This window comes from Vicia villosa, unplaced genomic scaffold, assembly GCF_029867415.1.
Source record: "Vicia villosa cultivar HV-30 ecotype Madison, WI unplaced genomic scaffold, Vvil1.0 ctg.000030F_1_1, whole genome shotgun sequence".
Lineage (NCBI taxonomy): Eukaryota > Viridiplantae > Streptophyta > Magnoliopsida > Fabales > Fabaceae > Vicia > Vicia villosa.
Genome location: NW_026704964.1, coordinates 94,088 through 110,007, shown reverse-complemented (window position 1 = coordinate 110,007; position 15,920 = coordinate 94,088). Strand labels below are relative to the sequence as shown.

Below are 15,920 nucleotides of genomic sequence, written 5' to 3'. Positions count from 1 at the left end.
TAAAGTGATTCATTGAATTTGATCTAAAATAGTTTAACAATTAAATTTTAGAAAAAGTTATTTCGATTATATTCATCTATGTTAAGCTATTAACATTTTTATTGTAAAGTAGATGACTGAAAAATGAATAAATGAATTCATTTGTCATTTTTAGTCACAGTCAACAACATGTTTCACTATAAAATTAATTTTTAAACTCTATTTTAATAAACCGAAAAATCTCACACTACTTAAGAATCATCAAAATCACAATAATTTAAATTCAGAATTCGTAACATTATAACACTAGAAAGAAAAATCAAAATACTCTTTAACTCCTTAATTTTAAGTTTATTTTAGTTACTATCAATCTTAAACAGTTAACTCACTTAAAATAAAATAACTTCATCACATGAGAATCAAATCAAATATGCTAAAATTGTTTAATAAGTTAAAATCACCATTAAAAACAAAACACACTTTTTTAGGCGTACATATCCAATTTGCCGTACTATACATTCCTTTTACCAAAAAGCATCCAAAGGCAAGCTGGGAGGAATCTAATTGAAACATCAATGAATGGAAACGCAGTCCCTTGTCTCATGATTTTTGTTTTTTATTTGAAGCTCATTGTTCTTTTTAAATTCAAAACACTTTTTTTTCACTCTTTGGAACATTTGGCATGCCCAACACACCTTATGATGATGGAGAAGCTGATCTTGCCGGCAATAAGTAGAGACAACCCTATCTTCCTTTTGAAGTCTCTTAGTAAGCAAAAAATAATTACAATACAATTATAACTATAATTATTGTTATGACAGAGTAAAAAAAGTTTTATATTTAAATAGAATTAAAAAAAACATGTTAAAAAAGAAAAATAATTAGACATAGTTTTTTATGTTATCTTTATATAATTGTTAAATAAATATCATAAGAATTTGCTCTGCATTTCCTATCATGTTTGTTTGATGCGGAGAATATACAGTCATTCATTAGTAATATTATATTATATACGTGTATTTTTATATTTTAAAAGAGGTATAAAAAATGTTTTACTTATTGTACATACTACATTCAGAATACTAAACATTTGTTCATAGGAATCTGGTCAATCAACATATTTTAATAAATGATGTTTTTGTGTTGTTTTCAAATTATATCAGTATCATGAAAAGTTGTATAATCTTGATTTTAATTATTAAAAAATAAAATTGTATCTTGAAAAGTATACTAGTGTAGAATTATTTATATTTTTGAAATTTGAAGACCCTTTTTAATCTATTAAATAGACTACAAAATATTCGTATAAGTGAAAATGATGATAAGATAGAGATAACTTGAGAAAGCAGTGATATTTGTGACATTATATATAGTTATTGTTAGTGACATTTGTATCATTTTTTACTCCTACTTTGTTTCATTTAATTATTATTTAATTAGGAAAAATAAACACAAACGATAAATTGATTTGTGCATGATAAAAGTGTTTACCACTTGAAATTTTTTGTGGCAAATAATGATTCTGATTCAATAAGAGAGTGACACAATTTTTTTTAACTCTATCTAAGATATCAAACCCCCGTACAATATTTTTTTAAGGTGTATTTTAAAAATATGTGTTTTAATGACCTTGCATATGTATCTCGATTTAGTGAAAGCTCTAATAATTCTTTCTCAAAATTTCATAGGAATCGGCCTAAGTTCCACTATCACATAGGTGAGTATATCAAGAAGACTCATATAGTTATTTACTCCCTCATACACAATATAAATATCATTTAAGAGTTTCTATTATCCCATCCTCTTTTTGCTTCAGGATTAATGCTTCTCTTATTTATATTAGCATGATCACCTTATATTACTCACAACTTGTTATTATGCATTGGACCCGTTTCTTAAAATCTCCCGTTATTAGGTCGGGTTACCATTATGAGCAACTCACTTTAGGAATTAGTCCAATTTTATTATATGCATTATTGACTTTCTCTATAGTTAATCCTTTCATCAAAGGATTTGTTAAATTTTCATCAGTTCGTGCATGATACACTCTTACAACTCATTTAGAGATACAACATCTAACAGTTTTGTGCTTCCTTCTTATTTAATGTACCTTACCGTTATACCAAAGGTTCTCAATTTTAGCGATAGTCACGATACTATCGCAGTGAATTAACACAACTGGCATAGGTTTTTCCCATAAAGGGATCTCAACTAGCAAGCATCTCAACCAACTTATTTCTTCACAAGAAGTCGCTAATGCTATCATTTCAGACTCCATTATGGATTGTTCCAAGATAGTCTATTTGTTGACTTCTAGGATACATCTCATCCAGTTATACTGAATATATTATCACTAGTTGATTTAGAATTATCTGATAAGGTGTTCCAAACTGCATCATTGTATCCTTCAAGTACAACAAGAAATCTCTAATAATGTAAACTGAGATTCATGGTTCTCTTAAGATATCACATGATTCTCTCAATGGCTTTACAATGCTCATTGCTCGGTCAAATTATAAACCTGTACAACAATCTTACGAAATATACAATGTCGAGTCTTATACAATCACTGACATACCTATGGGTGCCAATCATGCTTTCATATTCTATTTGTCTAACATTATCAATAGTACTGCTCTTAAATAGTTCAACACTAGGATCATTTGCATGAAGGTTTACAGTCAAAATAAATATAATTCTTTAAGATCTTCTCCATATAGTGAGATTGATCCAAAGATATTTCCTTTTCAGAACTAGTGATCATTGTTCTAAGAATCACACGGGCTTCTGTGAGGTCTTTGACATCAAAATTGCTGCACAACAATGATTTCACATTAACTACATGAAGGTTTGATCCAAATATGAGTAAGTTGTCTATGTTAGAACAAGATTTGTTCTGATCAATATTCTTAGTTTTGATGATAACTATGTATATGAATTTTGTATGAGATAATGTGGTACTCTAATACTATGCAATTTCCATTTCAGGAATTATATAAAGAGTATGCACAAAATCAGCGCAAGAAGCACTGACTCAGAAGGTTCAGCATGCAACATCAGAACATGGTCTGGCAAGACATCAGAAGATGGTCAAGCAGAATCAGAACATGGTCTATGGAAGCATCAAAAGGACTTGAGATCAGAAGCAGAAGCACTGAAGTTCTCATGGTATCACGCTCAGAAGCACTTCAAGGTCAGAAGACAAGAAGATGCTCTGCACCAAGCTGTTTGACTCTGATGATATTCAAACGTTGTTTACACAAACATCAGATCAGAAGCAAGTACTAGCTGGCAGGCTACGCTGACTGACAAAAGGAACGTTGAAAGCTATTAAAGGCAACGTCAGTAGACACAACGAAAGCAAGGCTCGAGGTAGTTGACAAAAGAGTGAAACATTAAATGCAATGCTGTACGGATCACGCAAAGCATTAAATGCTCCCAATGGTCATCTTCTCAAACGCCTATATATATATATTGAAGTTCTAATGAGATGCAATGTTACGAATTACGAATTCTGAATACAACACTTGCGCAAATATACAGAAACGCTGTCAAATTCAAAAAGATCTCAAACTTCATCTTCAACCTCACTACATTGTTGTTGTAATATCTTAGTGAGATTAAGCTTAAACTTAAGAGAAAATCACAGTTGTGATAATAGCTTTATAAGAAGCATTGTAACTCTTAGAATTTGTTTACATTAAGTTGTAAGAACTAGAGTGATCAGGTTGTTGATCAGTATACTCTAGAAAGTCTTAGAGGGTATCTAAGCAGATTGTTCCTAGAGTGATCAGTATACTCTAGAAGACTTAGAAGTTGTCTAAGTGGAAAACCATTGTAATCTTGTGTGATTAGTGGATTAAATCCTCAGGTGAGGTAAATCACTCCAAGGGGATGGACTGGAGTAGTTTAGTTAACAACGAACCAGGATAAAAATCATTGTGCAAATTGTTTTTATCTTACAAGTTTTAAAGCTACACTTATTCAAACCCCCCATTTCTAAGTGTTTTTCTATCCTTCAGTCTACATAAGGACATATGATAGTGCAAATTCCATATTTAGATTTGTAATAAACGCATTTGTCACTTTCATTCATTTTGTACCATTCGATATCATTAAGATATCAAACTTTTCATGTCATTGCTTTTAAGCCTTTTTTAGACCATACAGACACTTATCTAACTCACATACTTTGCTTTCATGCCCGTGAATCACAAACCCTTATGGTTGGTCCATATAGATTTATTCTTCTAAGTCACTGTTAAAAAAATGTTATTTTAACATCCATTTATTGTACTATTAAGTTATAAATAGCAGCAATTGAAATCATTACACTAATGAATTTAATTCTAGTGAATGCAGAAAAAGTATCGAAGAAATATATCTTTTCTATTTTTCTAAAACCTTTGGCTACAAGGCGAGCCATGTAGTTATCAACAGTACCAGTAGGTTTTAGTTTCTTTTTCAAAATCAATTTACATCAGATTGGTTTGCAACCAAGAGGCATGTCTACTAAGTTCCAGGTTCTGTTAGATTATATAGAATATATCTTATCGTTAATATCTTCTCACCCCAAATTTGCATTCACAGAGGACAAACACTAATGCAAATAATACATTTCACGACAAAGCTTTCACCTCAGCAAAAAAACGAGGTATAACGGTGCCAAAACACCTCAGTAAAAACAACATATTCCCTCGATTTTTAATAAAACTGAGGGAAAAACAATTCAGGACACGCTTTGAATCCCAACTATTGCAGTTTATATTTTTATTTCGTTATAAGTGTAAACAAAATGATCTATCCATTCGTTTTCTTTCATAGTCGGAGGATAAAATAATCAAATTTTACTATAAAAGCACTTGTTAAACAGACTTTACAATAAACCTAGCTTATATGTAGTTGCCCCAAACTCGTATGCATCATTCTTGTGGGATGAATTGCGAGACAGAAAAATCTCCAATGTACTCCAATCTTGAACATAAAATTTTTTACGCCCTTCTAACTTATCTCACATAATGTTGTTGATGTTGTTGTTGTATTTTTAAAATAACCTTCCTATGTTGTCAATCAAAGAAAACAACATTTTTTCCTTGGCTGACAACATTGAGAAATTTATTCATAAACATGATGTAAATTGCACACACAAAACGTTACTTTCGATTTTCATCATTTACAATTCTTTTCTTTGAACTTGTTAACTCGATTTTTATCTAAACCCGAGGGGTTTATTTTATTTTCCAATTTAAAAAATAAAATACGTTTCTCCTAGATTACTTAGCAAAACCGATGGAATATGTTACACAGCTACAACAATGAATTTCTATCCTACATTCTTAAAGAAACAACGCTCAAGATAGTGTCACGACATCAATCCACAACAAATTATCAACATCCACCACTATATATCTTTATTAAGCATTTTCCATGAAAACATTTGCTCAAGATAATGAAATCTTGGGACTTTAAGAAGCTTGGAAAAGTTCTCTATGATGGATTGTAAGTGCAGAAAAAACATTTTTCAATGGTTGGAACAAATAACTCCATTCTTGGAACAGATAATTCCTTAGAAGTTGGATGTATGCAATCCATAGAATCTTAGAAGTTGGATGTTGCTCTCCAAGAATAAAAGCTACTATAATAACACTTATTTTATTGTAATAATATAATTTAATATTCTGTGCAAATAATATAATGTTAAAAAAAAGCTTATTCACCATTTATCTCAGTTTTTGTCAAAAATCGAGGGTATAATTTTGGCGAGATTATTGATGATATTGATCATCGTCCTTATGCAAATCTTTATCGTCCATTTCATGGGTATCAACGTTCAATACACTTCAATTAGTGATCCACGTGAAACCTAACAAACGCTCATTATAAAAGCATTCTAAATATCAATAATTGTTAGTAAAACATATAACATGAAAACTTTGAAGCGTAAAAAACTTGGTAAAATTCTTTACGATGGATTTCAAGAGAAAAAAATAATTTAGGTTTATGGTTTGTATTCTTCAATAATCATTTTATTGACGAGGTTCTTCAATAATCATATATTAACTCATTTAACTAACTCTTTTCCTTTTTTACATCAGAAACAAATAAATGCAAAAGCAATCGAAAATATATTGCATCCAACATTTTATCTTTCGCAACATTTTAATGAAACAAGGATTCAATGACTGATCTTCACCAACAGTGATGATGATGAATCGAATTCAAAATTTGTTATATATATTTACAGAAATATTTTGTGTAAACAATATAATCTTCTAAGTAAACAATTAATTTATTAATATTTTGTAGTTTGTAACGAGTTTAAAAAAAAGATTATCAATTTTACCCCTCGGTTCTACTAATAAACCGAGAGGTATGACACACTAATATTAAAAGTGCAGAAGCTAGGGTTCGAACCCATGTGCGTAAGCATTTTCCCCTCAATGTTTTAAAAACTAAGGGGTAAAGTGAAAACTTTTCATGACACTCTTCGTTACCTCGCTTCTATACTCGAGGTTAAATACATTTTATGGATGAGGTGAAACGTGTTATTTGTAGTGGTGAAGACTTCTTGAAGATTTGTTGGACCTTCTTCTACTCTACAACTGCATAATCAGGCCCATAGTCTTTAGCAGCTCTTATTCATTTACTTAGTTGAAGTTTTATTTCTACTTCGTCATTGCTTTCGGTGCTTCTTATCACATGAATGTGATTCGATTTAGTCCCTTCATTATTTCTCTATTTGAAAGGAAATTTGTCTTCATAGAATTCAACATCATTTGATTCTAAGATCACTTTATCACTTAGGTCATAAAACTTATATGCCTTATTGTTTGTTAGATACCTAATGAATACACATTTGGATCTAGCATTCTGACATAAGCCATACAACCCTAAGTTCTAAAGTAAGACAAGTTTGGTTTTCTTTCCTTCAATATCTCATAAGGAGGGTTTTACCTTTATACTTGAAAACTCTATTTAGGACATAGAAAACAGTCAATTAAATTTCCCCCACTAGTGAGATGTAGCATCATAATTTAACATAATAGCAACGACTAGTTCACTCATAGTTCTATTCTTTCTTTCTGTTTTACCATTCATTTCCGGAGAATATGGCGCAGTCGTTTCATGTACAATTCTGTAATGATTAAAAAATTCATTAAATAAACCAGAATCATATTCAGTTCTCATATCAATATGAAACCTCTTAATTTTCATACTAAATTAATTTTCAATTTCATTCACATATGTCTTAAACATATTAATTTCATTAAAAAATTTCATTCTTAGTGATAGTGTAGAAATCTACCCCAATAGACCGACTAAACCATTTCTTATTCATAAGAAAATAAAAAAACAAGATTCTTTATAATATCGGGAATATACATGACATCCTTCAAGATTAAAGTATTTTCTGAGATAGACTTCATCTCCGCTTTTCCAATATCTGTAATATTAATGATGTGGGAAACTTTGAACAACACTATCTTATTCATGCATGTCTATCCATCAACCATCGGGTTCACCAAACAAGTTGATTTCATTGATAAGAGCAATAAATTGTTCATTGGTCAGGTTAACCTGTACATTAGGGGTAGCACAAGGTTGTTGACTATCAATTTGAGTAATTAGGGCCTCTTAAGGGTTCTCATTCTTAATTTGGTTTACAATTTTGCAGTTCTGATTATTTAATCATTTGTCAAATGGCTGCAACTACACCAAATTTATTTTTGTTGTTTATAACAACCGAAAAAATTTATCGTGTCTCTTAGATTCTTCTTCAATTCAAAGGCGAATAATCAAACTCTCAATTAAAAATTATTTTGTTTTGTGGTGTAGCAAAAATTGTAAAAACTTTCAAACTAGGGACATTTTGTCAATAATAAAATCAATTTGAAATTATTCATCTAAAGACGTACCTTCGATGATGATCTCATAACTAATATTTTGAAGTTCGTAACGTTGAGCCTCTAGAGACCTTTCACCTATACCAGCTTCCACACTATTAAGTGTTGCATCTAAATTCACATATTTCTTATCATTAGTTTTCTCGGTTGATCTAGAAGGAACAACATGAATGTCATCGGTCAAAATGTTGTCAACCTTTTTTAAGGCTAAGAAATTCACAAATTTTGTTGCCAGCATTTGAAGTGACTTCCCTCAAACTTGAACGGTTTGTCAGAGACAACAACCATAGAAGTACCAATAATTTCTTTGGTAGCCATGACTGTTCGAAACGTCATAAAATTGTTGTTTTGCAATTCTGAAAAAATGTCATCGAAGAAATCATCAGGTCGATTGCAGATCATGTCGCTCTCTTTTAGACGTTCCTCGACACTGCGTAAAGTTGTACAAAACAATCACTCAACCACGATGCCTCCATGATAAAACAACTCAGTTCTATAATGTATGATTACTACTTGCACAGTGGATAATTGGTCTAGAAATACACTCTCTTGTGGTACAAAGACTAGTCAAATATGATATAAATACCACTGGTATTATCTTATAAAAACCAATCGTAATAATTTTTTAAACAAAGAGAAATTCAAATAATTCTTCAAAGAGAATTCAATAATGATCATTTGACCACTCAAAAAGTTTTCTCAACCATATAGAAACTCAAATAATTCTCCAAAGAGAATCCAAAAATATTACTTGTTAATTTCTCAACTCAAACGAGGAGAAATTAAAATTATTCTCTAAAGAGAATTTAAGAAAATACTCAAAAAATTCAACGAGTAGAAATTAAAATTATCCTCTAAAAAGAATTCAAGAAATTACTCGAATAATTCAACCAATATAAACTGAGAGAAGCTGACGCTTCAACAATTTAAAAGACGTAAAGTTATGAGAGTGAGGAAAAAAAATCTCAATAAAAAGTTTGAAATAAATATATAATGAAATAAGCTATCTAAAATATCTAATTTAACCATTGTGAGGCTAATGAATTTTTTCAATTAACACATAAATATACTTATTTTTTTTAACAATATCAAATCTAAGAAACATTTTCAAATTCATGTTCATATTACAATACTGGCATCTTTCAACATGAAATCTCGCACACAAATGTATGGTTACATTTAGTATTGGATTGCTGATAACATTTTAAACTACATGAATGGAAGAAAATATATTAAAATATTGTTAAATAAACTTAAGTAGTTCTTAGCCAAGAAGCCAGACATTAGTAAAAAATATATAATGTTAACTTTCCAATTTGAAAATTTCTCAACCAACTCCATGATCTCTTACACACCACAGAAATTTCCATTTTGCCCCCAGTTTATGTAGATGGATCTCCGGAAGCACCTCATATTTTGAAAATTTTTGTCCTCTTCCGTGGATGCATCTACGGAAGCGTAATATACTAATAAATATTGAGAGAGAATACACATAAAATCACTTCAGGGGTTATTCCGTAGATGCATCTACGGAATGCTTTTAGCGCCACATTCTTCTGTAGATGCATCTACGAAAGTGTCTGATATAGTTTGAACCAACATGATCACTCCCTCCATTGTTTCATTTCTCCAAACACCACATACTCCACACCCTAAAAATCCTACTTCATCAATACTTTATATCACTTCAAGACTCAAAATTTTTGGTGCAACAAATCAAAGGGAGCTAGAAGAGTCAGAATTTCAAGTAAATAATCACTGCAACCACTACATTGTTCACATTATCAATCATTTTCTGTGCAGAAATGTAACGTAGCTTCCGTAGATGGATCTACGGAACGTGTTGAGGAAGAACACTTCTGTAGATGGATCTACGGAATAGTCCCTGCAAGTTTTTTTCCAGCATTTTGTAATTCTGTGTGATTTTTGGCAAAATAGGTATGGTGCACCCAGTTAATACTTCAAGTAAATTAGCTTCTTTAGTCGATGTTAGTGCGAGTATCGATGAGGTGGTCGCAAATATGGTAGATGTCGGAGGTGACTTTATTAGCAAGCACGACTTTGATGATCGTGAAAGCATGCTAACATGGATTCGTCGGAAAGCAGTTAACCTTGAATTTGGTATGGTAATCGGAAGATCAGATAATGGTACCGCAAAAAGAAACCCGTTTGTTACAATGTTGTGCAAAAGAAGCGGGAAATACAATACTCCTTTAAAGAAGTTTAAAAAAGACGACACGGGTACTAGAAAATGCGAGTGTCCATTTAAAATCCGTTGTTATATGTTGGCTAGCAAGAAGTGGAGAAGCTCTGTTATTTGTGGTTTGCATAACCATGAATTTTGCGCAAAATTACAAGGCCACCCTATAGCATGTCGGCTTAATCCGGTTGAGAAGGCATCTATTAAAGACATGTCCTTGAATTTTGTCGAACCAAAAAATATACTTGCCTCATTGAAAAGGAAGGAACCCGACAACATATCAAACATAAGACAAGTGTATAATTAACGGTACCGCAATAATAAGGCGAGTAAGGGTGATAGGAATGAGATGCAACAATTGTTTAAAATGTTGGATGATAACAAGAGAGATTTTCGAAGGCCGACGATAACATGAAATTAATCATCAAAGAACAATTATGGAGGATTGGATTTCCCGAAACAACCGACATGAAACCCCCGTCTCAACCCGTTAAGATAAAGGGTGCTTCCAAGAAAGTGAAGCCTTCACCAAATGACAGCTTGACAACACAGTGTCCTTCATATTTTGAGCATGTCGACAAACGCTTTCCAGACTCACCTACTCCGAAATCGCAAAAATCTCAAAAGAGTTCAAACAAGGGAGCTCGCATAAGCAAACCGCCTCCGACGACTAGTCCACCGCAAGTTCAGCAAGTTTCGACGCCGATTCCAACACCTATTTCCCCATCAATCAAAGAGGTACAAATTGCTCTAAAAATTCCATTCATTGACAAGATGACGGTTTTTATGCATAAATACATCGATCGGATCATCAATGTGGTGGAGGACGGTAATTGTAGATTTCGGGCCGTATTGGCTTTGCTTGGTAAGGGAGAGGATGCCCATGAGCTTGTCCGTCATGATCTTATCAAAGAATTGGTGAACCATAAAGACTCGTACACGCGGATATCTGGAGACGAAACCAAATTTGAATCGGTAAACGAGGCTCTTGTTCCATGGGGTGGCGCTTATGCACCGTTTTCGCATTGGATGAGATTCCCGGACATGGGGCATCTTATTGCATCCGCATATGACATTGTATGCATTGACTTGAGGCATTACAGTTTTTCGGAAACCTTTTTTCCGCTCCGCACGACACCTCCTACAAATCCAATTGATCGTATTATATGTGTTGGATGGATCGCCAAATCGCGTCATTTTGTACAAGTTTACTTGAAACCGGGATGCCCCATACCACCTACTTCACCAAAATGGGCACTTTATCACACCGAAGTTGCTGATACGTGGCTGGACCTTTTGTGGATAGGATGCACTATTTTGAAAGGTTGAACAACACCAAGAAGGAATCAAATGCCGAAAAGTCAAGATTAGAACCTCCAATAGATTTAGCCGACGATAGCTCTTTTGATGTATTTATGTAATTTCAAAGTGTAATATATACACTCTATAACATTGCAATATAATCATTTTTTGTCAAGTCTTACATTATGTGTTTATGTGTTTATGCATTTTTCCCCTTTCTCACTACTGCTAGCTACTGCATTGCTTCTGTTGGAAAAAACAAACAGCGAAACTTCCGTAGATGCATCTACGGAAGGTGGTAATTTGAAAACTTATGGGTGTTTACCGTAGATGCATCTAGGGAAAGGGGAATTTTAAAATCCTTCCGTGGATATATCTACGGAACGTTCTGCGACAGAGATTGTGTGGTCCATAGTCTCCAAAGGCTTCTATAAATTTGGGGTTTCTAGATTTGCATTACACACAAACACAAACACAAACCCGAAACACAAACATAGAAATGTCTCGAATTAGGCCGGATGGATGTCACCGAACATCAATGAAGCGTCTCGATCCTGAACCGGAATACCGCATAAGGGAAGGGCATGTCATTTTCTCTCCCGTCAAATCCCACGTGCCGATGAAGTTTTGGAATATCCATTCCTTCGACCAACTCAAGAGGACTATCATGTCTTTTTTAGAGGGGGAGTACGAACCCGGAGAAGAAATCAATAGGATCAAGAGGCTTATAACAAGTACCTCGTTTGCGACTGGAAAAATGGAACGTTGGTGGGTTGAAGTGAAGTGGGACATCGATTGTATTCAAATGATGCATGAGTTAGATGACATTGTTTTAACAGTTGTAATTTCTTAGATCTATTAGCTTTCTTAATTTTCAGTTTGAAATTTCGTTGTAATATCTATTAATCAATGAATCAATGCATGGGTCTTTTATGGTTCAAAATGCTTCTGTTGTTGTCTGCTTCCATAGATGGATCCACGGAATGTTTCCGTATGTGCATCTACGGAATAAAGTAAACGTAAACAAAAAAAAAGAGTGCTTCCGGAGATTAATCTACGGAAACACGAAGATAAATTTGTCATTTCTATGGTGCGCCTAAATGCTATGGGGTGGGGTGAGAATTTTTGTACAGTTTTAAGAATGGAATTCTTTGGAAGATCATTTGAATATCTTCTAACGAATTAAAAATCATCTCTTAGTAAGGAACAATAAAGAAATTATATATGCTTAGAGTCAAAATGTATGATGGAAATGGTATAAATTTCATGTTATTGAATATCTTATATTGAATACACTTTAGATAATAGCACGTTATAATATTTATAATAAACATTGAAGATTTTTAATTTTATTTTTATAAAAAAATCACAAAAAAAGTAGGCCTAGTTTATACTGTACCATGTCTCCAAATTTTGAAGACCCAATTCTTCTTTTAAAAATAAACATAAAAAATTAATAAAAGTTAATTACTTAAAAAATGTTATAATAAAAGCTTAATGCATAAAAAATAGATTGACCAATAGTCAAACAATTATAGTTAAATTTATTTTTAATTAATAAATAATTTTGAGCTTAAAGATAGTGCACTGTCAGTGTAAAATTTTTTACACAGTCAGTGTATCACAACCCTTAAAAATAAATACTTTATATTTAATTTAAAGAAAAAGATAAATTTTTATAAAATTTAACGTTTTAGATTTCACTGACAGTGTAAAACTGCTTTACAATGTCGGTGCATTTCCATTAAATCTAATAATTTTATTTTTAAACTATCTTTTTAATTATTATAATTATATATTTTCATGCAAGGTGGTTTTGCAAAAACGTTGGATTAGGGATGTCAATGGGGCGGGGCGGGGACGGGGATACATTCCCATCACAATCCCCGCCCTCAAATCTATTCCCCATCCCCGCTACGGGGGGATTTTGTCCCCCATCCCCGTCCCCCGCGGATCCCCAAGGTTTATAAACATAATTTTTTATTTTTTATTTTAATCCAAATTAATAGTAAAAGCTTCAAAAATTAACCACAAAAAATTTTGAAATTATTTTTATGATAAATATATTATTTTAACAATATTTAATCTATAATATTGAGTGTCATGACCACCAAAATTTCAACTAAAAAAATTGAAATAATCATTTAGATCTTACTCTTTTACTAACAATACATATATATTTTAAATGTGTGTAAGATTAATTATATGAAATTATAAATAAACTTACATAATAATTTAAAATTGCATATTAATTAAGTACACTAAGCTATTTTAAGCGGGGCGGGGACTGTACGGGGCGGGGATATTTACGCCACCCCGTCTCCGAAGTGCCTTCGGGGAGACTTTGTTCCCCATTCCCGTCTCTGCGGGGGGGAAAATTCTCCGTCTTTGGGGCCCCAAACGGAGAATCCCACGGAGATCCCCGCTAACGGAGGCAAGTTGACATCCCTACGTTGGATGCATCATATCTCCTGCAAATGCACTGCATTTCAGTGAACAGATTGCGTTCGAACAAATCGCAACGTTTGAATATTTTTTCAAAGGTTTTTGAGTCAACCTCACATGTAGATTGTTGAAGAACTTGTTACAATTGAATCTTGATGCAGGTACACCTTTATAGTTTGAAATATAAAAGACAATAATGTTGATTTGTTGACAATTTATGGAAAATTTGCGGCATAGATGTTGGAACCACAATAAATTTCTCCACTTGAGTTGGTCGGTCCCTTCTTCATTAGGAGCCTACTCGCAAATTAAAAAATGCAACATATATGAAGGAAAAAAAAAAAACCCCACACTGCAAGGATCATATTTAGATGAATGAATAAATTCATATTTAAAAAATAAAGAATATTGATTGGTCTAAAAATCACTCCGAGTTGGATAATAATTTATAAGTGAGATAGTTTTGTTAAGTCATCTTATTTAATAACAGTATAAGAAATATATATATATATATATATATATATATATATATATATATATATATATATATATATATATATATATATATATATATATATATATATATATATATATATATATATATATATATATATATATATATATATAGGACGACTCAAGTGAGAACAATTGGTTATTATGAGAAATGAGAACAATGAATCACGACTCAAGTGAGAACAATTGGTTATTATGAGAAAAGAGAACAATAAATCACGACCATTAAATCCTTAATATATATATATATATATATATATATATATATATATATATATATATATATATATATATATATATATATATATATATATATATATATATATATATATATATATATATATATATATATATATATATATATATATATATATATATATATATATATATATATGACATTTTTATGTGAGAACATGATAATGAATTTGAACTATTAGAGTTTAAAATAAATGGTAAAGATTATGTATCAATATTTTTTTCTCTCTCATCCATCATTTATTTTAATAATGAAGGAGAGAAAAAAATTTTTACTCATAATCTCCACCATATATATATATATATATATGACTTCTTAATTTATAGAGATTGTGTCATATATTTTGTAGTTTTTATGGTTCAATCTTAAATGTTACATGATTATATATTCAGAGACATTGAGATGAATGATATAAACTCTGATCTTAATAGAGTTTTGAATGGTCTTAATGTTGCGATTGCAAATTTTGACCTTAGCAGTTTTACTAGTAAAGACATTGTTCTTATTAAATCACAACAAGTTTTGACGAGAGTCTCTTTTTGTAAATGTGTTTAAGACATGGATGTATAGTTTGATATTTTTATTGATGGTTTAAGCTAACACATGTCACCGACGGAGTATCGAAAACCATCCTTAGACACCGCCTTATGACTCCCTTATTTTCTATTGATGAGATATGTCTTGTTTGTCGCAAGGTATGTTTGGATACATTTGGGAAATACACGATTCATTGTTAGGAGTTTTCAGGCTTAAAGTGCCGACATGACCTTATTATAGATGTTCTGTTTGATATATTTTGGCGGACCGAAATATCTGTGAAGAAAAAGACGCTTGTGAATTTTTTGACTGATTTACATGAGGGGAGATCGACACTTAAGCCATCAAATATTCTGATGTACGGGTGGATAGGAGGGAAACATGCTAGTGTGAACTTGACTGAAGTTTCTCCACTAGTTGGACTGAGGACGGAAGGTTTTACTGTGGGACAAACATCTCTTAAAACCGCTTCAAGTAAAGTGGTTAAACATGAGAAAGTGTATTTCGATAATCAACATACTTTATATCATTTTTCTTTGACACTTTTAATTTCTTAGCACTAGAAACAATCGATCTTTTTCATATAGTAAAAAAGCTTATGAATAACAATGTTGTCTCCTAAGTTTATAGATGTAATTTTTAAGAGGATTCTATCAAAAAAAAAAAAAATACCGTTCCGTTTATCTTTTACTTATATATAAATTTTATTAATTTTTCAATATTAATATTATTCGCTAACACATTTCTTCTAAAAATTAAATAAATGTATTTTAATATGTTAACT

General features: G+C 31.7%; 2 protein-coding genes across 2 annotated transcripts; both read left to right on the top strand.

The window, feature by feature from the left end:
• Window positions 1–9,904: 9,904 nt before the first annotated feature.
• On the top strand, window positions 9,905–10,390 carry LOC131622495 (uncharacterized). The gene has a single exon (XM_058893533.1). The coding sequence runs from the start codon at window positions 9,905–9,907 to the stop codon at window positions 10,388–10,390; it is 486 nt and encodes a 161-aa protein (XP_058749516.1).
• A 104-nt stretch (window positions 10,391–10,494) lies between these two features.
• LOC131622494 (uncharacterized) lies at window positions 10,495–11,412 on the top strand. Its single transcript, XM_058893532.1, has one exon. The coding sequence runs from the start codon at window positions 10,495–10,497 to the stop codon at window positions 11,410–11,412; it is 918 nt and encodes a 305-aa protein (XP_058749515.1).
• The last annotated feature ends 4,508 nt before the right edge of the window (window positions 11,413–15,920 follow it).

Coding starts and splice junctions, on each gene's coding strand:
- LOC131622494 (XM_058893532.1), top strand. CDS start 10,495: ATGAAATTAATCATCAAAGAACAATTATGGAGGATTGGATTTCCCGAA.
- LOC131622495 (XM_058893533.1), top strand. CDS start 9,905: ATGGTAGATGTCGGAGGTGACTTTATTAGCAAGCACGACTTTGATGAT.